The sequence below is a fragment of the Bombina bombina genome, chromosome 2, assembly GCF_027579735.1.
Source record: "Bombina bombina isolate aBomBom1 chromosome 2, aBomBom1.pri, whole genome shotgun sequence".
Classification (NCBI taxonomy): Eukaryota; Metazoa; Chordata; class Amphibia; order Anura; family Bombinatoridae; genus Bombina; species Bombina bombina.
The window spans coordinates 1,088,873,513-1,088,899,872 of NC_069500.1; the positions used below are offsets into that span (position 1 = coordinate 1,088,873,513).

At 36.3% G+C, this 26,360-nt stretch overlaps 1 protein-coding gene across 2 annotated transcripts in view; it reads right to left on the reverse strand.

The window, feature by feature from the left end:
- PRMT9 (protein arginine methyltransferase 9) overlaps positions 1–25,778 on the reverse strand; it is a 112,138-nt gene extending 86,360 nt beyond the window's left edge. For both annotated transcript variants that reach the window (XM_053703721.1, XM_053703720.1), the window contains exon 1: positions 25,452–25,778. In XM_053703721.1, the coding sequence (XP_053559696.1) occupies positions 25,452–25,661 (210 nt within the window). In that variant the 5' untranslated portion in view covers positions 25,662–25,778. The remainder of the gene's footprint in view (positions 1–25,451) is intronic.
- Between the last annotated feature and the right edge of the window lie 582 nt (positions 25,779–26,360).

Sequence of the window (26,360 nt, forward strand, 5' to 3'; positions counted from 1 at the left end):
CGGGAGAAGTCTTCATTCAAGTCGGGAGAAGTGATCCTCCAGACAGGCAGAAGTCTTCATCCATCCGGCGCGGAGCGGGTCCATCTTCAAGAAATCCGGCGCAGAGCATCCTCTTCTTCCAACAACTCCCGACGAATGAAGGTTCCTTTAAGTGGCGTCATCCAAGATGGCGTCCCTTAGATTCCGATTGGCTGATAGAATGCAAGCTCAATCCTATTGGCTGATTGCATCAGCTAATAGGATTTTTTCAACCTTAATTCCGATTGGCTGATAGAATTCTATCAGCCAATCGGAATCTAATGGACGCCATCTTGTATGACGTCACTTAAAGGAACCTTCATTCGTCGGAAGAAGAGGATGCTCCGTGCCGGATGTCTTGAAGATGGACCCGCTCCGCGCCGGATGGATAAAGACATAAGATGCTGTCTGGATGAAGACTTCTGCCCGTCTGGACGACCACTTTAGGGGTTAGTGTTAGGTTTTTTTAAGGGTTTATTGGGTGGGTTTTAGTTTTAGATTAGGGTTTGGGCAGCAATAGAGCTTTTAAGGGGAATGCCCATCCAAATGCCCTTTTCAAGGCAATTTGGAGCTTAGGTTTTTTTAGTTAGGGTTATTTGGGGGGTTTGGTTGTGTGGATGGTGGGTTTTACTGTTGGGGGGGTTGTTTGTATTTTTTTTTTTTACAGGTAAAACAGCGGATTTCTTTGGGGCAATGCCCCGCAAAAGACCCTTTTAAGGGCTATTGGCAGTTTAGTTTAGACTAGGGTTTGGAGGGGCTTTTTTTATTTTGATAGGGCTATTAGATTAGGTGTAATTAGTTTAAATATCTTGTAATTAGTTTTTTACTTTGTGTAATTTAGTGTTTGTTTGTTTTTGTAATTTAGGTAATTGTATTTAATTTAGGCAATTTATTTAATTGTAGTGTAAGGTTAGGTTTTATTGTAAGACAAGTTAGGTTTTATTTTACAGGTAAATTTTTATTTATTTTAGCTAGGTAGTTATTAAATAGTTAATAACTATTTAGTAACTATTCTACCTAGTTAAAATAAATACAAACTTGCATGTAAAATAAAAATAAACCCTAAGCTAGATTCAATGTAACTATTAGTTATATTGTAGCTAGTTTAGGGTTTATTTTACTGGTAAGTATTTAGTTTTAAATAGGAATTATTTAGTTATTGACAATAACAGCATTAGGGGGGGCTTCCGGTGTTTGGCGTCACGCTGCTGAGGAGGAGGCGCTTGAGGAAGAAGGAGCGCGTGGCTGAGTGCACCAACAAACACCGCTACAGTTTCCTAGGCCGGGATCACAGAGGATCTGGACAGGCCGGAAAGACTCCATCTAGCAAGGACACTTGTTGGTCCTGAAGCCCACATCAAAGAACCGCGAGTGAGAATACTCACGGTAGCCCGTCGCATACGGACCGGAGGCGTGGAGGCCGCATAACAGCTGGTATTGGCCCTACGGCAGGAGGTAGAGACACCGCTCCAGGACACACCGTGGACACCGCTTAGGCAGTCCTCTCCCTCTCGCGGAGGAATCAGCTGGAGGGGGGACAGCCTACGGGATAGGTGTAGCTGCAGCTGGTAGCAGGACTGGATCAGAGCTGGTGGAGGTGAGAAAGTACCCTGTTATAAGTAGGGCCATACCATATAAAATACATTAAGCTGGCTCTTTATATGGGACATCTATGGGGCCCTAGGAAATAAGAGGGCTTAAGAGAAAGAAAAAAAAAAGGGACACTTTCTGGGAAATTGAGAACTACCTGCATTGGCTCACTGACTCATTCCTTAGTCGCCTTGTTTTTTTTATATACATGGAAAAGGCTGTGCAGTCCCTGCATACATAAGAGGCATTAAGAGAAGCTACAGAACTGTCTTTTTTGTGTTCATTATTCCTCTATTGATAAACAGCTTCAGAAGCAGGGAGACATGATAGAAGAGGCATTAACAGAATAAAATAACATTAACATCCATCACTGGGGTAATACGGAGCCCAAAGGAGTCTCAAACATGAGACATAAGACACTCTAATCTATTAGCATCAGGGCCAGATATGAATATTTGCTTAAAGGATATTGGATTTTAACCCTAACAAGGGAAAAGGGTGCTATAAAAAGAAAACCAAAATCCAACCTGGGACCCTTATGAGGAAAAATTGTGGAATATGTTTAATATTGCATATAGGCTCATGTTATAATTTAGAATGTTATGTGAATATCTAAGCCCTAAATGTTAGCTACTATGAGTAAGAGGCTATAACTTAGCTGTGTATAAGTTCTATACTGCTAGAATAAAACTGTACCTATAGCATATAAACACTGATAGAGGAGGTTATCTGAATCTAGCCTGTATTACAGAAACCTATATATGTGCGGTGTATAGATGTATAGGTGCATGTATAGGGGTAAATGTAAATATTTATACATATATACATAAGAATCCTAACCAATCACTGTGTGGAAAATAATAGTTGAAGGTTATGTAAAGAGAAAAAACTGTGGAATATGTTTAATATTGCATATAGGTTCATGCTATAATTTAGAATGTTATGTGACTATCTAAGCCCTAAATGTCTGTCACTATGAGTTAGAGGCTATAACTTAGCTGTGCATAAGTTCTATACTGCTGTAGGGGTCTTGTTGATAGAGTTAGAATTAAACTGTGCCTATAGCATATGAATACTGATAGAGGAGGTTATCTGAATCTAGCCTGTATTACAGAAACCTATATAGGTGTGGGGTATAGACGTATAGGTGCATGTATAGGGGTAAATGTAAATATCTATACATATATACATAAGAATCCTAACTAATCACTGTGTGGAAAATAATAACTGAAGGTTATGTTTAGACACCTCAAGAATGCTATGAACCTTGCAGGGCATTGTTAAATACAGTGCACAACACTCACATTTTTTTTTTTTTTTTTATATATAATGCACCATTGCACCTTTCTTTAAAAAAAAAAAAAAAAAAAAAAAGTATCTTATATTAACGACACTCATTTGTTTTCTCTATTTCTATTTTTGAGACACATTTTCAAAGTATACATCACTACACACACATATATATATTCACAATCTCTTTTTTTTATTTTTATTTTTTCTTTTTTTTTCTTGCTCTTTTTTTTGCTAAATTCACTAATTTTCATAGTCACATATGGATAGATTTCTATCTAATAAATCACCTGGAATACCTGCTAAAAATAGAGATAAAAGGGCAACAATGAGGAATAGTGTAGAGAATAGCGCAGAGATTAGGATAGAAACAGTAGGTATAGGTATCAACCCTGCAGATATAAGTGAAATATCAAAGCAAGTAGCAAATCTGTTGCTACCCCAATTTGATAAAATCAGACAAGATGTGGCAGCATTAACAACAGAAACCAAACAGTTTATAACAAGAATTACAGAGGCGGAAAATAGGATCTCAACATTAGAGGACACACTGGTCACACAGGAACAGAGTGTACAAACACATAGCGAGCAAATTGCAGACATGCAGAGGAAGATTGAGGAACTCGAAGACAGGTCACGTAGGAACAACCTGAGGGTTATAGGAGTACCCGAGTCAACAGATTTTCAGGATTTGATGAAGTTTGCATCTACTACTTTACCAGAGTCTTTGGGAATAAATACACAGGATAGAGTTATACCAATAGAGAGGGCACATAGAACAGGTTACTCAAAAGCCCCTTCAGAAAATGGAACATATAGGAGACCAATAATGATTAAGTTCTTGAATTTTCAAGATAAAGTAAGCATTCTTAGAGCCTATAGAGGAGTTAATAATCTGGAAATAGCAAAAAATAAGGTTTCAATTTTCCAAGATTTCTCGGCCCAGACTATGCTTAAAAGGAGAGAAATGGCGCCATATTGCACAAAATTGATACAGGAAGGCTTCTTAGCTAGAATGGTATACCCTGCGAATATAAAGATCATTGCAGAAGATAAAATTAGTTTCCTCAGATCTAGTCAGGAGGTATCAGAATTTTTAAAAAAGAATGGAGGTGGGAGCCACTGAAAAATGGTTTTATATAATAATTTTAGTCTGGTTATTTCTTTTTGTCTCCCTCCTTTTTTTTTTTTTTTTTTTTTTTTCCTCTCTCTTTCGCCCCCCCCTCCCTCCTCCTCTCCTCTCCCACTCTTGTTCAGGGATATAGAATTAACTTTTAGGTATGGCTAATACTAAAATAATATCATGGAATGTGGGCGGAATAACCAGCCCGATAAAGAGGAAGCGTCTACTTGCTGATATTAAAAAAAGTAAAGCGGATATAGCGCTAATCCAAGAGACGCACCTTACCAAAGCTGAAAGTGATAAATTAAAGGTAAACTGGGTTCAAGAAGTAATAGCCACACCATGTACATCTAGGAAAAGGGGAGTGGCAATTCTATTGCATCAAAATTTGGAATATCAAATCCTATTAAAAGAGGTCGATATTAAAGAAAGATATATAATAATTAAAATTCGAGTTAAGGATAGAATATTTGTAATCTGTAATGTATACGGTCCAAATAAAAATGATCAAATATTTTGGTTAGAATTAAGAAATAAGTTATATCAATTTCTAGACTTCACCATGATAATAGCAGGTGATTTTAACATGACATTTAATAACTTAGATAGATTGAAAACCGCAAATAAGGAGATGGAAAATAGAACGTCAAATAAAGTGCTTAAGAAATTCTGTAAAGATCTTAGTTTAACTGATGCGTGGCGCCTTTATAATCCCACTACACGAGCATATACATGTCAAGCTAAAAAGTATAAATCACTGTCTAGAATTGACTTTTTCTTAGTCTCAACAGCTGTATTAGGCTTAAAACCAGAATTAGAGATTGGAGACTTTACAATTTCAGACCACGCGATAATCTCGCTTAAGATGCTTTGGGGGGAACGGATATATGATACAGCTAGAAGCTACAAGTTTCCAATATATCTTGCATCCAATGTTAATTTTAAGAACTGGATAATGCAGCAATGGCATGTATATAAACTAAATAATCCAGCAGATAATTACAAAGAGGAAACCTTTTGGGAAACAGCTAAAGCTGTCCTAAGGGGGGAAATTAGAAAATACGCTATTAATGCTAGGAAAGATGCAAATCGGAAAGAAAATCAGTGCTCAAGTTATTTAAAAAATAGATATAACGCCTATATTGGCTCGCCTACAAAAGAAAATTGGGACAGATATATAAAAGCAAGAGCGGAATGGGCAATAATAATAGAACAAAAAAATAATATTAAGGATCTTAGACTCAGAGCGAAATTTTATCGCTTTGGGGATAAAATTGGAAAACTTTTGGCTAACTGTGTTAAGATACAGAGCACAAAAAATGTCATTAAGAGGATCAAAATTAATGATAAACATATAACAGATCCGGCCAAGATACAGGAGGAATTTTTTAAATTCTTTAAAAAATTATACTGTAACCCAGAAATAAATGTGTCAAACAAGGATAGTTTTTGGCAGGATATTTGCCTACCACAATTAGATATAGAAAATTTAGAAACTTTAAATATACCAATATCTCTTACAGAAGTAGTGGAGGCGATTGATAATATAAAACTGAATAAGGCGGCAGGACCGGACCTATTACCTGGGGAATTTTATAAAATATTGAAAGCTCAAATTGCTCCCAGTTTGATGAATCTTTTTAATTCCTATCTTATCAAGGGAGAGGTTCCTTCGAGATCTTTCTCAGAATCTTTAATCACAATGATACATAAGAAAGGGAAAGATCCTGAACTTATAGACTCGTATAGACCTATCTCCCTATTGAACGCCGATTATAAAATATTTACTAGTATTCTGGCTAAAAGATTGAAAAAGGTTATTTCTCCTCTGGTAAATATAGACCAAACTGGATTTATGCCTAATCGTAACCCGTCAGCCAATTTACGTAAAGTTTTCCTATTATTAGACTTCTGTACAAATTTACCAAAAAATAGTAAGGAAGGTAGGACATTACGGAACTCTGCTATATTATCAATTGATGCACAAAAAGCATTTGATTCAATAATCTGGGATCACTTGTTTGGCACGCTGGGACGGTTTGGGTTTAAGTATCAACTTGTCGAATGTATTAAATCTATATATTCTAAAGCATCATCGGCCCTAATAATTAACGGTAATAGAACGAATAATTTTGATTTAGCAAAAGGGACAAGACAAGGATGCCCAATATCCCCATTACTGTTTAACTTGGCAATCGAGCCATTAGCAATTAAGCTTAGAGAGCGCTTAGAAGGAATACCATTGGGAAAGCAGAAATTCATATTGTCACTTTATGCGGATGACCTACTTCTATATATTAAAGATGTTAACTTAGAAATGGATAAAGTATTAGAGACTATACACCAATTCGGCTCGTTCTCCGGATATCGGATTAATATAGCAAAATCAGAGCTTTTCTGGATATTGCAAAGTGTGAAGCGAACTATACAAACTCCATTCAAAGAAGTTAATACACAATTTACATATCTGGGTATAAATATATGTAGCGATCCCGAACTATGGTATAAAATAAACTATACGCCGCTAACTAATAAAATCAAGCGAGATCTGGAGAGCTGGGCTAAATTACCACTCTCACTCACTGCCAAAGTAAACTTAATTAAAATGATATTGATACCTAAGTTTCTATACCTTATGCATAATATACCAGCTCTGATGCCCAAAAAGGATATTGAAAACATATACAAAAATTTTAGACTTTTTATATGGGGCAAGGGACGCAATAAAATTGCACTGAATACATTAATGCAAGCTAAAAATATGGGGGGTCTTTCACTCCCTTCACTTAAGATATATAATAGTATTTGTCTAGGGAAAGTAGCTCTAGACTGGCTCACCCATGGCAGCTACATCGCTTCTTTGGAGGTGGAGGAACATATAGTAGCCCCATATAATTTACAAGCATTATTACATTGCCATGTAAGAAAATTGCCAGCCAAGGCAAAAAAATATATGACTATATGTAGTATTCTTAAAGCCTGGCACGGTATATGTGGCTGGCTTAAAACTGACTATACGGTCTCCAATTACCTACCAATAGTAGGGAATCCGTATTTTGTTGCCGGAATTAATAATAAGTTGTTTAAAAATTGGGCCAATAGGGGCTTAAAGTATATTTACCAATTTAAAGAATCTGCTGGCCCTAATATACAAACGTTTTCAGAGCTTAGGCAGCAATATGACTTATCTAACCGAGACTTCTATGCTTACTTGCAAATACATTACTGGTATAACTCAATAATTAGGAGACCAAATCATAGTTGGGTAAACCCTAAAATATATTCTGGAATAATCTTATATCAAGCTGGTATCCACTCCTCAAAATATTGGCTCAAAGTGATACTAGAACAGACAGGTGAGGAGAATCGCAGGCGATTGGCTCATATCTGGTCATCAGAGTTTCAAGATATACAAATAGAAGATATTAGTAGAAGTATACAGAAAGCAGAAAATGCTACCTTGGCAGCGAGTTGGAGAGAAAGCCACTTTAAATTGATCAATAGAAGCTATATTGCACCGGCTACTTTAAGTAAATGGTTTCATAATACCGAATATTTATGTCCCAGATGCGCAAGTAGTAATGCTGATATAATACATATGTTTTGGATGTGCCCCAAAATATGTCAATTCTGGGCCAAGACAAGCTATTGGCTAAGCAAAATACTAAAAGTTACTGTCAAATTGGAAAAAAGACATATATTTTTCTTGGTTGACTATGACAATAGGAGTCAAAAAAATGTGCGTTTTATTAATTGTATTATATTAGGCGGTAGATATCTGATACTTAAAGGATGGAAAGATAAAAAAGCCCCTTCAATACATAATTTAACATATCTGATGATGAAACAAGCTATAATGGAACAATTTGATTGTTCTGCTGGCTCTGAGTCATGCATCAAGAAATATTGTATCAAATGGTATAGTTTTATAAAAACCTATGATACAAATACACAAGCTAAATTCTTAGATCCCTTTCTTACATGTAAATATGTGGACTATATTTTGCAGAGGAGCCAGACATAAACGAGAGGGAGGGGAGAGGGGAGAGGGGTAGAGAGACGTGAGGAAACTAGTCTCCCTTATTGTTTTTTCGTATCCTTTTTTTTTTTCTTCTTTTTCTTTTTCTGTGGCCACTCTCAAGTACCGACTCTGGTACTCTCTTGCTAGCACTATGTTAATCACTAGGATGATCTGAATCATTAGTATGTGTATGGACTTATTGTTTAAGGATAGGGCGACAACCCTAATCCTGCTTAGATTAGCTTAGAAAATAAAAATATTGGAGTTGTAGAAGTATTATTTTAATGGAAAACTGCTAATGGAAAACTTATTTCTTTTCTTTTTGTTCCCTAATTATTTATACATATATATACATGGAAGTAATGTATTGTGTTTTCTTATATGTCGACAAAGGAAGTTTCTGATTAGAAATCAAAATGGAAATGGAATACTTATAATTTAATGAGACTACGAAATGTAAACTGTAACATGTAACAAAATTGACTACAAGCTTTATATTTCCTTCTATTGTACATTCTCCAATGTTTGAATAAAAATTAAATAAAAAAAAAAAAAAAAAAGGAATTATTTAGTTATTAATAGTAGGTTTTCTTTAGATTTATTTAAATTATATTTAAGTTAGGGGTTGTTAGGGTTAGGGTTAGACTTAGGTTTAGTGGTTTACAACTTTAGTATAGTGGCGGCGACGTTGGGGGCGGCAGATTAGGGGTTAATAACTAATGTAGGTTGCAGCGATGTTAGGGACAGCAGATTAGGGGTTAATAATATTTAACTAGTGTTTGCGAGGCGGGAGTGCGGTGGTTTAGGGGTTAATATGTTTATTATAGTGGCGGCGATATCCGGAGCGGCAGTTTAGGGGTTAATAAGTGTAAGATTAGGGGTGTTTAGACTCGGGGTTCATGTTAGGGTGTTAAGCGTAAACATAAAATGTGTTTCCCCATAGGAATCAATGGGGCTGCGTTACGGGGCTTTACGCTGCTTTTTTGCAGGTGTTAGGCTTTTTTTCAGCTGGCTATCCCCATTGATGTCTATGGGGAAATTGTGCACGAGCATGTACAACCAGCTCACCGCTGACTTAAGCAGCGTTGGTATTGGAGTGCGGTATGGAGCACAATTTTGTTCTATGCTCACTTCTTGTCTTTTAACGCCGGGTTTATAAAAACCTGTAATACCAGCGCTGTAGGTAAGTGAGCGGTGATAACAACATGCAAGTTAGCGCCGCACCCCTCTTACCGCAAAACTCGTAATCTGGCCGATTGTTATTAAAGTGGTGTAATAAATAATTTCTTTTCAATGCTAAAACGTTACAGTCTAGTCAAAATTAAACTTTCACGATTCAGATAGGGAGTGCAATTTTTAACAACTTTCCAAGTTACTTTCATCATCATATTTGCTTTGTTTTCTTGGTAATCATTCTTGAAAGCTAAACCTAGGTAGACTTATATGCTAATTTCTAAGCCCTTAAAGGCCGCCTCTTATCCCAGGCATTTTGACAGTGTTTCACAGCTAGAGAGCATTAGTTCATGTGTGCCATATAGATAACATTGTGATCATGCACTTGGAGTTACCTAGGAGTCAGCACTGATTGGCTAAAATAAAATAAGGGGGCAATCTGCAAAGGCTTAGATACAAGGTAATCATAGAGGTAAAAAGTGTATTAATATAATAGTGTTGGTTATGCAACCCTGGGGAATGGGTAATACATGGATTATCTATCTTTTTATGCAATACAAATTCTGTAGAGTAGACTGCGGATTATCTATCTTTTTAAGCAATAAAAATTCTGGAGTAGACTGTCCATTTAATATTTGTTTTCCTAATATATTCCATTAATTAATAACATGCATTTCTTTTTAACGTGATGGCAATTAAAGTTAGTCTAATTAAAGGAGCATTCAAAAACATCAAAAAGCAACAATGGAAATATTTTTGCAATAAAAAAACATAAGTTGGAACTGAAGTTACTGCTTTCTATTACTTAGTGCCTGATGATCTAAAGTTCTCCACTCAGATAAGATGATATAAAATGATCCTCCAGCACTGCGAGATCCCTAGCGAGATTCTAAAAAGGCTGATTTTGCTATACTTCCTCAAGGTGCTTACCCCTGCATTTATGTATGTGAGACTAAAGTCATAGCACTGCATGACATGAGAGTTCTGCTGCATTTACACTTCAGATTAATTCTTATTATATTTTAACTTTCCACTTTCTATATTGTATTTTATTTTGTATACAGAAGTATTTAGGATTGTAATTTTACAAATTCTAATTATGCTTTTGCAGTTTCTGTGTAATTTCAACAAATTAGGATCATACTTTGTATATTTATGTGTATCTTTTACAAATTACATTGCACTTTATTGCACTCTAAATTCTATCAGAAAAAGGGTGGAACATTGAAGTCCAAGGGCCTGATGATAAAAAGATTCTCCTGCTTGGAGAGAAATTGTAGTGCAGACTGCACAGGGGCTGAACTCACTGAATATTCAAAAGAAAAAGGGTGGAACTCTCCAACACTGCGAGATCTCTCTCATTGCTATATATATGATGGAGAGACAAGCCCAGTGCAATGCAGCATTGCATGATGAGAGTTGTGTTAAACTTCTGTGTTACTTTAACAAATGAGGATCATATATTTTTGTTTAAATACATATACAAAATTACATTGCACCTTGAATTTTCTGCATTGCAAACTAAAACTGACAGCTTTAGAATGTGGGAGGAAGAGGGCAGTTTCCTGGGCTGAAAAGGGGAGTTCCCAGGGTATGTCTGAAGCTCTCTCACCAGTCTTGTGAAATTTTCTAAGCATTTTAAACAAGTCGGTTCCACGGATATGTCTCCCCAACTGTATGCTGGCGAAGTTTGCTCAAAATTCACAGTAGACTTATTTTAACAGAAAAGTAATATATACTAAAATATAGACAAAGACAAGTTAAATTGTAGTGAAAACCTTTCAGTTTAATTTGGAATTGATGCAAACTGAGCTTTTAAATCAACCCCAGGGGTTCTCCAGTTACCTTCTCTCACCCATGTGAAATTTTGTATCACAGAGAGCTTCATTGCTTTATTTGGAAGGCATCTCTCATTTCTCTGGGATTTCCAAGTTACTCCCCTTTTCTTAGAAAATTCAGTGAGTTCTGCATCTGTGAAGTCAGTTCTAGAATCAGAATTTGTAAAATCACAATCCTTAATACACTGATGTACACAAAATAAAATCCAAATTAGAGAGTGCAAAGTTTAAATGTAATAAAATGTAATCTGAAGTGTAATGTGATATAAAATAGAAAACACAATGTGTAAAGGCCGCTGAACTGTCATGCAGAGCTATATTGCACTGGGCTTGTCTTTCCATCACATACAGAAATGCAGGGAAAGCAAAGTCTGCCTTTTAAAAATTTCACTAGGGATCTTGCAGAGCTGGAGGATCATTTTAGAATATCTCACCTGAGCAGAGAGGTTATGAATATCAGGGCCTGAATCTTAAACCAAAAACGAACAGAACCCTCCAGCATTGTCAGATCTCTCACGATTCTAGACAGGCAAATTTTGCTGTACCTGACTAAGGTGAATTCTGTGCATTTCTTCATGTGAAGGAGAGACAATCCCAATGCAATATATCACTACATGAGAGTTTTGTTACTTACACTTTGTATTTTATTTTACACTTTCTCTTTTATAGTTTAATAAATTTAGATCCAGCAGCAATTTTACAAATTCTGATTATTACATGAAAGTCTCATACTTTGTATATTTATGTGCATCTTTTACAAATTACATTGCTCTTTGTATTTTCTCTATTGTAAAATAAAACAGAATACTGCAAAAAATCACCTACAAAATATTTGTCGTTTTATGTATAAATTAATTTTATATATAGATTATTTGATTATTGTACAATATTGTGTTATATTGTTAGGTTTCATTTGGATTGTTGTTTAATCAGTATATTTTGTATTTGGTATGATACTTCTGACCTTACAGCTCGGAAATAGTTAATTCTAGGATTAATGTGATATGCCAGTTAGGGTTTGTATGTATTGAATGTATGCCTGATGAAAGGTCTAAGGACTGAGAAATGTGCTGCAAATTAGACAATAGCTATCTTTGCTAATTTGTAAACGGTTTTAATACTTTTGATTTTATAAACTTTGCTTTAGAGCCTATCACTTTTTCTGACGCTATCTTGAGTCTTTTGCTGTACAATAATAATTGCACATATTTTCAGCTCTCGCTTACATCGGCTTATCTGGTAACAGTTGGTTGTTTATCAACAAGACGATGTTACTTGGAGTGGGTACTTTGTAGTAGTGATTTGCAACCTCCATTTGATCAGACTTGCTGTTAACAGATGTGCATGGTGCACTTTGGCAGAGGAACCTTTGTTTCACGGTCACACTACTTAGAGCTCCTGGAATACCTACCTCATCAGAGTTTGGGGATTCTGATACACCCTTTTGAAAACATCTTGCCGGTAGAAGTGCTTAGCCTTGGCAAGTCTTGCACGTAGACCATGAGGGTCCAGCCTGCTCAGATTAACATCCATTGGTGTTACTCCACTTGTGAGTGTATTCCTTTTTATTATTTACAATACACTTGTTGGACTGTTTACACTATGAGGTGCTTCATTTTTTTCTGTTCTAAAGTAAAACAGAGCTTCAGAAAGTGTGAGGATAGGGGAGTTCCCAGGGTATGTCTGAAGCTCTCACAATGCTGTAAGCATTTTAAACAAGCTGGTCTCACTAAATTATCTTGCCAGCTATATGCAGGTGAAGTTTGCTCAAAATTCACAATACACTTAACTGACAGAAAAGTAGTATATACTAAACTAATGGCAAAAACAAGTTAAACTGTATGGAAAACATTTTAGTTTAATTTGTATTTGCTGGAAACCAAGACTTTATATCAGCCCCAAGTGTTCTCGAATTAACCCCTTAATGACCGGACCATTTTTAAATTTTCTTACCCTTAATGACAATGGCTATTTTTACATTTCTGCTGTGTTTGTGTTTAGCTGTAATTTTCCTTTTACTCATTTACTGTACCCACACATTATATACCGTTTTTCTCGCCATTAAATTGACTTTCTAAAGATACAATTATTTTCCTCATATCTTATAATTTACTATAAAAAAATATATAAAATGAGGAAAAAATTGAAAAAAAACACACTTTTTCTTACTTTGACCCCCAAAATCTGTTACACATCTACAACCACCAAAAAACACCTATTCTAAATAGTTTCTAAATTTTGTCCCGAGTTTAGAAATACACGTTTACATGTTCTTTGCTTTTTTTGCAAGTTATAGGGCCATAAATACAAGTAGCACTTTGCTATTTCCAAACCACTTTTTTCCAAAATTAGCGCTAGTTACATTAGAACACTAATATCTTTCAGGAATCCCTGAATATCCATTGACATGTATATATTTTTAATTAGAAGACATCCCAAAGTATTGATCTAGGCCCATTTTGGTATATTTCATGCCACCATTTCACCGCCAAATGCAATCAAATAAAAGAAATTGTTGACTTTTCACAAATTTTTTCACAAACTTTAGGTTTCTCGCTGAATTTATTTACAAACAACTTATGCAATTATGGCATAAATGGTTGTAAATACTTCTCTGGGATCCCCTTTGTTCAGAAATAGCAGACATAAATGGCTTTGGCGTTGCTTTTTGGTAATTAGAAGGCAGGTAAATGCCGCTGCACACCACATGTATATTATGCCCAGCAGTGAAGGGGTTAATTAGGGAGCTTGTAAGGAGCTTTTAGGTTTAATTTTAGCTTTAGTGTAGTGTAGTAGACAACCCAAATTATTGATCTAGGCCCATTTTGGTACATTTCATGCCACCATTTCACCGCCAAATACGATCAAATAAAAAAAAAAATGTTAAATTTTTCACAATTTTAGGTTTCTCACTGAAATTATTTACAAACAGCTTGTGCAATTATGGCACAAATGGTTGTAAATGCTTCTCTAGGATCCCCTTTGTTCAGAAATAGCAGACATATATGGCTTTGGCGTTGCTTTTTGGTAATAATAAGGCCGTTAAATGCTGCTGCGCACCACACTTTAATATGCCCATCAGTTAAGGGGTTAATTAGATAGCTTGTAGGGTTAATTTTTAGCTTTAGTGTAGAGATCAGCCTCCCATCTGACACATCCCACCCCCTGACCCCCCCTCAAACAGCTCTCTTCCCTCCCCCACCTCACAATTGTCACCGCCATCTTAAGTACTGGCAGAAAGTCTGCCAGTACTGAAATAAAAAGCATTTTTTTTTTAAATTTTTTTTTTTCTTCATACAGTCTGCAGTGATGGATCCCCTCTTACCCCACAACCTCCCTGATCCCCCCATACATCTCTCTAACCCTCCCCTGGACCCCCCTCTACCTATTTGCCGCCATCTTGGGTACTGGCAGCTGTCTGCCAGTACCCAATTTGCCCCCAAAAATTGTTTTTTTTTAATTTTTTATATAAAACATTTCTTTTCTGTAGTGTAGCTGGCCCCCCTCAACAATCTACACCCCTCCCCCTCCCAGATCCCTTACTAAACAACAAAGATCCCCCTCTGCATCTGCATCGTTCTTTTTTTATACTGTGATGCATATTTTGCGCGCGCACACGCCTCCCACGCCGCCCTCGCCGCAACCGCCCCCATGGCAGCAACCGCAATGCCAGATCGGATGAGTTATTAGAATATATTACAGAGTGTAACATCATCACGGAAGCAGCTCCCACCCACCAACGTGAAAGGATTGTTTTAGCGTCAATGGCCGATGCAGAGAGGGCTACAGAGTGGCCCTTTCTGCATCGGTGGGTAAAATAGGGGATTGCAGTAATGTCTCAATATTGAGGCATCACTACAATCCCTTGGAAGCAGCTGGAAGCGATCATGATCGCTTCCAGCACTTCAAAAAACAGAGGACGTACCAGGTACGTCAATTGTCATTAAGGGAAGTATTTGCTATGACGTACCTGGTACGTCCTCTGTCATTAAGGGGTTAACTTCTCTCTGTAAAATTATGTATCTTAGTAAGCTTCATTACTTTCTATGTAAGGCATCTCTCATCTGTCTGGGACTTACAGGTTCCGTCCTTTTTTTCAGTTCAATGAGTTCAGCTCCTGTGAAGTCTTCATTATAATTTCTCTCCAAACTGCAGAATCTTTGCTTATCAGGCCCATATAAAGTAATGAAGCTCAAGGTTTGTTGTTGTGGACATTTAATTGATGTGCCTGAACTATCATTTTTATTAATCTGTTTTTCTAGGCCCATGAAAAGGGGAAAATAAAATATTTAAATTTAAAAAATTGTCAAATATAGCAGCTTTAGTGAAATATTTTGCAAATGTGTAAAATGTATCAGATAATGTTCTATTTGTGACAGCAATTAGCAAGCAGATTGATTTCATGTATTGCTGACCCCTATGAGCAAATCAAAAGTAATTAAGCTCTGTGTACTTCAGGGAAACTATGTAGCTTTAAGTGTCACTTAAAGATCACATTTTCCATTTCACAAATAATATATGTTTGTTTATGCAAGTCCATCTACAGGCCTGCCATTGGGGGTATAGTAGTTGGTAACTGAGCTCCCAGGAACACCTGGGCTTGGACTCCGTTATCAGTGCTATTTATTATTAGATGCTATGCTATGTCCAGCTCATATGTGCTATAGATTTGTGTGATGATTTGTGTCACTTAAAACTACAGTTTCCCTGAAGTACACAGAGCTACATTTCTTTTGATTTGCTCCATATCGATAATATCGGTAAGTTTCTGGCCGATACTGATTATTTAAATGATTCCAAATATCTGCCCTAATAATCGTCCGCTCGGATATATCGGTCTATCCCTAATTTCTATGTATCTTTTACAACTTACATGTTACTTGTTTTTTCTCTATTGTAAAATAAAACACAGCTTCAGAAAGTGGGAGGGACAGGGGTGTACCCTGAGCATACAGGGGAGTTCCCAGGGTATGTCTGAAACTCTCTCAAAAGTCTTGTGAAATGCTGTAAGCATTTTAAACATCTGGTCTCACTGATTTTTGTCACCAGCTTTATGCTAGTGAAGTTTGCTCAAAATTCAAAATACACATATTTTACTGGCAGAAAAGCAATATGTACTAAAAACTATAGGCAAGAGTAAGTTAAATTGTAGTGAGAACATTTTAGTTTAATTTGTAACTGATACAATCTAAGCCTTCATTTCAGTTATCTTCTATTCCACTGTGAAATTCTGCATTCATTGCTTTCTATTAAAATGCATCTTTCATCTCCCTGAGACTTTCAGGTTCCGCCATTTTTCAATATAGAATTCAGCAAGTTCAGCCCCTGTGAAGCCTGCATTATAATTTCTCTCCAAACTAGAGAGAGTCTTTGCTTATCAGGCCCATAAAAAGTAATGAAGCTGTCTGGGAAACAGAAGCTGTCAGTTCTTAAATTTTATTTTAAAAGAAGAAATACAAAGTGCAATGTAATTTGTAAAAGAAACACAAATATACAAAAGTATTATCCTAATCTGCTAAAGTTACACATAAACGGTAAAAGCATAATCACATTTTGTAAAATCACAATCGTAAATACACTGCTGTATAAAAATACAAAAACAAAAGTGCAAAGTTTAAATGTTACAAAACTTAATCTTAAGTCTAAAGTAATATAAAATACAAAGCACAAAGTGTAAATGCAGCAGAACTCTCATATCTTGTAGTGCTATATTAAACTTGGCTTGTGTCTCCTTCACATACAAAAATGCAGGGATGCTTTTTAATAATTTCACTAAGGTTCTCACAGTGCTGAAAGATTATTTTAGATAATTTCACCTGAGTGGAGAGTTTTAGATCATCAGGCGCTCAATGAGTTCTGCCCCTGTGAAGTCTCTGCAATACAATTTCACAGAATACTGGTGGTGGCATGAAAATATAATTGTGTGCATGTATACAAGGTTTATTTAACATCTCTTACTTTTGGGTAAAATGTGTGCTTTGTCCCAACTTCCCTAGAGAGGTCAGAAAGCAAAGCAACTGTAACCTAGGTTTTGAAAATGCTTTAAATTGCCTAAACCAGTACTTCATATGCAGCATTTGCCTCCTAGGGAGTGTGAGACCAAGCTCTATTTGTACACAAAAGCAAGTAGTGTTTAATGTCCTTTTAAAAGTAAACTAGTGGCAAACTACTGTCTACATTGGGGGTTAGAAAAAAAAAAGAGGAAAAGGACTTTAAAGGGAAGTCAACACTAAAATTGTTATTGTTTAAAAAGTTAGATAATCCCTTTATTACCCATTCCCCAGGTTTGCACAACCAACAGAACCACTCAACACAGTAGATTTGCATTATCAACAAATACAAGATAACAAGACAATGCAATAGCACTTAGTCTAAACGTCAAATAAATAGTATAATAGTAAGTAGTGACCGCACCACCTTTCAATCAGACACTTGCTCAGGCACGGGATGGAGTCTGGCCTAAGACTCTAATAATATAAAAATATAAAGAATCCCAGCCACAGAGTCTTAGAAATTAATTCAACACAAAATGTTTAATTAGGTAAATACAGGCTAAAGCATCAAAAAATGGAATAGCCCCAAAGATGAAAGCTCACTCATCACCACACATACTCCCACCAAGCAATCCTAAACAGAAGATTAAACCAAATAATGCTCTAAACCAAAAAGAGCAAAAAGTATACCCACTGGGCGTCCCTAGTGAGTGCAGACACACTCCACCTGTCACTCAACCCAAATATATTTATATATAGCTTCAAGAACAAAAATAATTGAATAATGTTTCACAATATCAGCATAACCTCATATAACTGCAAAAAAAGAAATGTTCATGTTATAGGACACTTGTATCAAAATGACAGAAGGGAAAACAATCCATATTGAAATTTTGTATTCAAACTGAGAGAGTAATTATCTTGTAGAAACAGAAACAAAAAATCCAAATGTGCATTGAAATCTCTTTTCCACAGATATAGATTCAAATGTCCTTTCTTATTGACAGAAAAACAAACTGGATGTCTTAACTAAGATGTGAGACTTTATCTAGTCAGACTATGTTGAAAAAGTGTCCTTTTGAGGATTTTGTGAACCCATAATAAAGAATTACTTGAAGCGTACTGAGTGCCGCCCTTATATTCTGGGGCTAACGGAGCAGATGATTAAAGTATTCAAAGTATAGTCCTTGTAATAAGTAGCTTGCATCACAATTATATAGCCCACGGAATTAATTCTTGGTCATATACCCACTAGCGAGATATATCCGTGTAATAAGTACAACCTCACACTCTATGTAATCTTCACTAACGGTAAAGCTATGTTTTAGTGTGTCGATATCCATATGCCCCTAGTCTGTACCAGGACAGACTAGTATAAAGCAGCATCGGTAACTTTGTATGCAAGATCACAACATTGCAGGGCCAGTCATTAGCCGCGATATTACCCGATACTTCGGTTTAGCCAGCGTCTTTAAGACTTTGCCGTGAGACTCGTCCCTTCAGTGTGGAAATGTGCTTACTAATGCCAATGTCCCATCTCGTTCCTGTAAGTAATGCCTGTGCTCAAAGTTGATGTGGGTTGTGATAGCCGTTAGCAGGGTCAGTACAGGTGTTGGCGTCTGAGCTGGTTCCGACGTGCGTTTCGGGGACTCCTCCCCTTTGTCAAGGAATATCCAGCCTCAACGTGCAGGTGCAATTTAAACGTCATATAAGGTAAACCATTGGTTAATTATTATGCATCCTTACAAAGAGTGTGAAACTTATAATTTGAGTGGCATGTGTGGCTGTTTGTGAGTCTTATCCATATCCATATTCAATTTGTATCTCCCATGCAAAGAATAAATGAGATAACAAAAAAAGAAAAAGAAAAAAGAAAATGACATAACGATACTAGATAAAGGAGCAAGATTGCAACCAGTATATGCAAACCGCTATAGCATCTAAATACAAAAACTAATCTATATCCCTCAAAAACATATAGAAAAAATGAACAATAATACAAAAATAATAAAAAAATTAAAAAAAATTATTAATATGAAGCGGCATGTTAATGCTAAAAAAAAAAAAAAAAAAAACAGTATGTACAAACCACCAATCTATCTTTTTTAGAAAAACAATAATGGAAATTAAAGTCAATTACGCTGTCAAATTGTTGATGGGGTTCCACCCCTACGTAGAGGGGGGGGGGGAGATAGACAACAATTACTATTTAGAAAAGAAGCCCAGTGGATCAGAAAATTGGACACTATGGTCCCAAAAGGTTTGAACAGGGACATCTATTTGAATTCCAAATAGGCTTGACTGCACATCGTAGTCAGTGAGTCCCATGATTTCTGAAAATACTCTTAAATTATTGTCTTTAGATTAGATAAACATCTCTGTCGGTTTCTAGACTGCGATTCTAAGGTATGACACTATATACTGTGTGGGTTGGGCTGTCTCTCATTCAGTGCAGTGGTGCATTTATTATTATTTTCATTTTCTCATTAAATTTAAGTTAGAATGATTATACAGAAATATGGCTTTAGGCCTGATGTTGGAGCCTCAGATCATAACTCCAGTGGAGTAATTGTGTCGGTCCAGAGGACAATATATCACTAAATAATTACTTTAAATCAAGATAGAATAACTATGTGCACCTTAAATTCTATTTGTTGCATATACACAGACTGATACTATGGTATTTTATGACTCTGTAAGTCAATGCACTTTGTACACTCTATTAAGTTATGAAACAGGTGATTAAAATTGTCTAGGAAAATGTGTACTTCAATCATAGAGCCCTCCATGGAGTATTTTCTGAATATTGTAAATGAGTAAAATATTAGCTCCCAAGTAATTTCCATTATTGTTTTTCTAAAACAGATAGATTGGTGGTCTGTACATACTGTTTTGTTTTTTTAGCATTAACATGCCGCTTCATAATAATAATTTTTTTAATTTTTTTATTATATAATTTTTTTATTATTTTTGTATTATTGTTCATTTTTTCTATATGTTTTTGAGGGATATAGATTAGTTTTTGTATTTAGATGCTATAGCGGTTTGCATATACTGGTTGCAATCTTGCTCCTTCATCTAGTATCGTTATGTCATTTTCTTTTTTCTTTTTCTGTTATCTCATTTATTCTTTGCATGGGAGATATAATTTGAGTTGCATAATATAATTTGAGTCTTATCCATATCCATATTCAATTTGTAAGTTTCACACTCTTTGTAGGGATGCATAATAATTAACCAATGGTTTACCTTATATGACGTTTAAATTGCACATGCACGTTGAGGCTGGATATTCCTTGACAAAGGGGAGGAGTCCCCGAAACGCGCGTCGGAACCAGCTCAGACGCCAACACCTGTACTGACCCTGCTAACGGCTATCACAACCCACATCAACTTTGAGCACTGGCATTACCCACAGGAACGAGATGGGACATTGGCATTAGTAAGCACATTTCCACACTGAAGGGATGAGTCTCACAGCAAAGTCTTAAAGACGCTGGCTAAACCGAAGTATCAGGTAATATCGCGGCTAATGACTGGCCCTGCAATGTTGTGATCTTGCATACAAAGTTACCGATGCTGCTTTATACTAGTCTGCCCTGGTACAGACAAGGGGCATATGGATATCGACACACTAAAACATAGCTTTACCGTGAGTGAAGATTACATAGAGTGTGAGGTTGTACTTATTACACGGATATATCTCGCTAGTGGGTATATGACCAAGAATTAATTCCGTGGGCTATATAATTGTGATGCAAGCTACTTTTTACAAGGACTATACTTTGAATACTTTAATCATCTGCTCCGTTAGCCGCAGAATATAAGGGCGGCACTCAGTACGCTTCAAGTAATTCTTTATTATGGGTTCACAAAATCCTCAAAAGGACACTTTTTCAACATAGTCTGACTAGATAAAGTCTCACATCTTAGTTAAGACATCCAGTTTGTTTTTCTGTCAATAAGAAAGGACATTTGAATCTATATCTGTGGAAAAGAGATTTAAATGCACATTTGGATTTTTTGTTTCTGTTTCTACAAGATAATTACTCTCTCAGTTTGGATACAAAATTTCAATATGGATTGTTTTCCCTTCTGTCATTTTGATACAAGTGTCCTATAACATGAACATTTCTTTTTTTGCAGTTATATGAGGTTATGCTGATATTGTGAAACATTATTCAATTATTTTTGTTCTTGAAGCTATATATAAATATATTTGGGTTGAGTGACAGGTGGAGTGTGTCTGCACTCACTGGGGACGCCCAGTGGGTATACTTTTTGCTCTTTTTGGTTTATTGCATTATTTGGTTTAATCTTCTGTTTAGGATTGCTTGGTGGGGGTATGTGTGGTGATGAGTGAGCTTTCATCTTTGGGGCTATTCCATTTTTTGATGCTTTAGCCTGTACAGGGAGTGCAGAATTATTAGGCAAGTTGTAATTTTGAGGATTAATTTTATTATTGAACAACAACCATGTTCTCAATGAACCCAAAAAACTCATTAATATCAAAGCTGAATATTTTTGGAAGTAGTTTTTATAGTTTGTTTTTAGTTTTAGCTATTTTAGGGGGATATCTGTGTGTGCAGGTGACTATTACTGTGCATAATTATTAGGAAACTTAACAAAAAACAAATATATACCCATTTTATTATTTTTACCAGTGAAACCAATATAACATCTCAACGTTCACAAATATACATTTCTGACATTCAAAAACAAAAACAAATCAGTGACCAATATAGCCACCTTTCTTTGCAAGGACACTCAAAAGCCTGCCATCCATGGATTCTGTCAGTGTTTTGATCTGTTCACCATCAACATTGCGTGCAGCAGCAACCACAGCCTCCCAGACACTGTTCAGAGAGGTGTACTGTTTTCCCTCCTTGTAAATCTCACATTTGATGATGGACCACAGGTTCTCAATGGGGTTCAGATCAGGTGAACAAGGAGGCCATGTCATTAGATTTTCTTCTTTTATACCCTTTCTTGCCAGCCATGCTGTGGAGTACTTGGACGCGTGTGATGGAGCATTGTCCTGCATGAAAATCATGTTTTTCTTGAAGGATGCAGACTTCTTCCTGTACCACTGCTTGAAGAAGGTGTCTTCCAGAAACTGGCAGTAGGACTGGGAGTTGAGCTTGACTCCATCCTCAACCCGAAAAGGCCCCACAAGCTCATCTTTGATGATACCAGCCCAAACCAGTACTCCACCTCCACCTTGCTGGCGTCTGAGTCGGACTGGAGCTCTCTGCCCTTTACCAATCCAGCCACAGGCCCATCCATCTGGCCCATCAAGACTCACTCTCATTTCATCAGTCCATAAAACCTTAGAAAAATCAGTCTTGGGATATTTCTTGGCCCAGTCTTGACGTTTCAGCTTGTGTGTCTTGTTCAGTGGTGGTCGTCTTTCAGCCTTTCTTACCTTGGCCATGTCTCTGAGTATTGCACACCTTGTGCTTTTGGGCACTCCAGTGATGTTGCCGCTCTGAAATATGGCCAAACTGGTGGCAAGTGGCATCTTGGCAGCTGCACGCTTGACTTTTCTCAGTTCATGGGCAGTTATTTTGCGCCTTGGTTTTTCCACACGCTTCTTGCGGCCCTGTTGACTATTTTGAATGAAACGCTTGATTGTTCGATGATCACGCTTCAGAAGCTTTGCAATTTTAAGAGTGCTGCATCCCTCTGCAAGATATCTCACTATTTTTGACTTTTCTGAGCCTGTCAAGTCCTTCTTTTGACCCATTTTGCCAAAGGAAAGGAAGTTGCCTAATAATTATACACACCTGATATAGGGTGTTGATGTCATTAGACCACACCCCTTCTCATTACAGAGATGCACATCACCTAATATGCTTAATTGGTAGTAGGCTTTCGAGCCTATACAGCTTGGAGTAAGACAACATGCATAAAGAGGATGATGTGGTCAAAATACTCATTTGCCTAATAATTCTGCACTCCCTGTATTTACCCAATTAAACATTTTGTGTTGAATTAATTTCTAAGACTCTGTAGCTGGGATTCTTTATATTGTCAAATAAATAGAAGTTTTTTTTCCTGACAATTTTAAAAGTTATGTCTATTTCCACTCCCTCTGTACCATGTGACAGCCATCAGCCAATCACAAATGCATACACGTACCAAGTTACAGCCACCAGCCAATCACACGCTTATTCTGTGAATTCTTGCACATGCTCAGTAGGAGCTGGTGACTCAAAAAGTTAAAATATAAAAAGACTGCACACATTTAGTTAATAAAAGTAAATTGGAAAGTTGTTTAAAATTGCATGCTCTATCTGAATAATGAAAGTTTAATTTTGACTTGAATGTCACTTTAACCTTTAAATGCCGTTATGGTGTTCCATTCTGTCCTAACCGAGCTGGGCTTTAATGCCGTTAGGAAGGAATAGAACATCTAAGCAGTTTGGCTGCCCTGAAGCCAACGGCGCTTTCTGGATGCAATCACAGTCTGGAGGGCGTTTCTAGTGTCATAGGGGCACCCGCCAGACCCGATTCCATAACTAAAATCTTGCGATCGCGTGCACGATCATGGGATTTCAATTTGTCTACATCAGAACATTGTTCCGATGTAGACAAATTGACCCTGTCATGAAAGGGTTAATATACTTTATAACATTTAAGCCTCTACATTTCTGTCTGTTTCTAAGCTACTATAGACAGCCTCTTCATCACATGCTTTTTTATTTTCACAACAGGAGACTACTAGTTCATGTGGGCCATATCAATAATATTGTGCTCACGCTCATGAGTTCTGCACAACACAGCTAAAAATGCAAGTCAATAGATAATAAATAAAAAGTCATGTTATAATGGAGCTGTCAAAAAGAGTCTTAGATACAAAGTAATCACAGAAGTTAAAAGTATATTACTATAACCATGTTGGCCGTGCAAAACTGGACAATGGGTGATAAAAGAATGATCTATATTTTTAAACAATAAAAAAATTTTTTAAAAGGGACAATCTACACCAGAATTGTTATTGTTTTAAAAGATAGATAATCCTTTTATTAACCATCCCCCAGTTTTGCATAACCAACATTTATATTAATAAACGTTTTACCTCTGTGATTACCTTGTATCTAAGCACCTTATGACCGCCCCCTGATCACGTGACTTTTTATTTATTATCTATCAACTTGCATTTTAGACAGTTATTGCTGTTTCTTAAATAACTCCACATGCTTGAGCACAATGTTATCTATATGGCCCACATGAACTAGCAGTTTTCTATTGTGAAAAGCAAATAAAAAAGCATGTGATAAGAGACTGTCTGTAGTGGCTTAGAAACAGGCATTTAGAGGTTTGAATGTTATAAAGTATATTACTATAACAATGTTGGTTGTGCAAAGCTGGGAAATGGGTAGTAAAGGCATTGTCTATCTTTTTAAACAATAAATATTTTAGTATTGACTGTCCCTTTAACTATACTGAACATTTGTACAATAACATAAGGTTGTTAAAAAAATATATATATATATATATATATATATATATATATATATATATATATATATATATATATACACACATAACATAAAATGTACAGGTAGAAAATCCTTTATCCAAACTGCTTGGGACTGGGAAAGGTTTCGATTTCGGAATATTTTGGATTTCGGAATATTTGCATCTGTAAAATGGGAAAGTTTGGGGAGGGGTTGGAATGAAATGTAAACAACAAAATCTTATGTCATGTAGGCAATATTTACATGGCATGATACAGCTTATACATGTAACCTAAAGGTAGTTTCATTTCATGTTTAATACTTTTCTGTACATTGTACCATCAGAAAGATAGTACAGCTCTGTAAAAAGAAAAGTAATAGTTTTAAATAAATATAGACTATTTGCAAACCAAAGACACAGGAGGAAAAAACTAACTTACATGCAGAGGAAAACAGGATTTTGTGAATTCTATTTTTTTTTTTTTAATATTAATTAAAACGTTTGGATTTCAGAATAAATTTGGATTTTGGAATTCTGGATTTAGGGTTGTACCTGTATATTACGTTACATTTCAACACCAGTATTACATGGCAGTGATTTTTTTTTTTAATACATACTGGACTTCATGTTGGTCTCACTGCGGACTAAGATGCAGCTGTCTGCAATTTAATTTCAGATTTACTTATGCTACTGGTGTAAGTGTTCCTGATAACATTCAGCAGATATGTCCTAAATGTTTAAACCTGTCTCATTTTCAAACATAGTCAATGCCGAAACATTTTCTAACATGTGTCTTTGGCTGTAATAAAGGGCACGTCTTTCCAGTCAGTCAACAACGTTACAATAATACAGTTATGTAACCTCAGTGTTCACTAGTGCAATAATAGTGATTTTGATGGCAATGTATGATGATGGTTAATAATTATCTGACTGCTGAGTACCTTAAAGCCATCCTTGAGGTCAGGGGCCAAACTAAGCACCAGCAGGAAGTGAGCATAGGCAGTGCCATAATCTTGTTCCTGCAGACAGTGCTGGGCACTCTGCATAGAACTGGAGATCAGCTCTCTCCTGCTTGCAGCCTGTGCCATCCCTGTTCGGTTACGGCTTTTGCTTGGCTTCCTGTTGCCGTTCAAACTCATCCCTTCAGCCATAGCTACCCCAAAATGTATTAGAAGCAACGTGCTATATATCCGTAATACAACATGGCTGTAGGAGCATCAGAGAACAGAGATTCAATAAACGCAGCAGTTCCTGTATCCCTAATCCACCAGCGCACCGCTACAAAGCCAGCCCCTGGCTCTGTCACCGCCTATCGTTGACGTTGTTTCCTTAAGGTGGTTCAGCACAGATTCTATTGTAACCTTGGTAATACATTAGGGTGTTCTAAGCTAATAGAAAAGGGTGGCTATGCACGCGCAAAACTCAAACAATACAGTGTATAGTTTATATTGATATGTTTCCATGTATCTCGCAATCTCGAGATGTACATTTGGTTACAAAGGGGTTATATTTATATGTTTCCATTTATCTCGCAAACTCGAGATGTACATTTGGTTACAAAGGAACCGTTTGTTTTGTTTTTTTTTAACAAATATGCCATTAAGATGTGGTCAAATACTTAATACACTATATTATATAAATAATAGTAGCCAGAAGCAAAAATGACAGTAATTTAGCGTCCATGGCTTTTTCTGCGTGTGTACCTTGGCATCCATGATCTAGCATACTCGTATTTGTATTTATTATCCCATATTATTAACGTGATTTTATACATAATTACTTTGGAAATAAACGTTGGCTAAATGTTGATAATTACATGAACGATTATGAACTGTACTTTGTATAGTTTA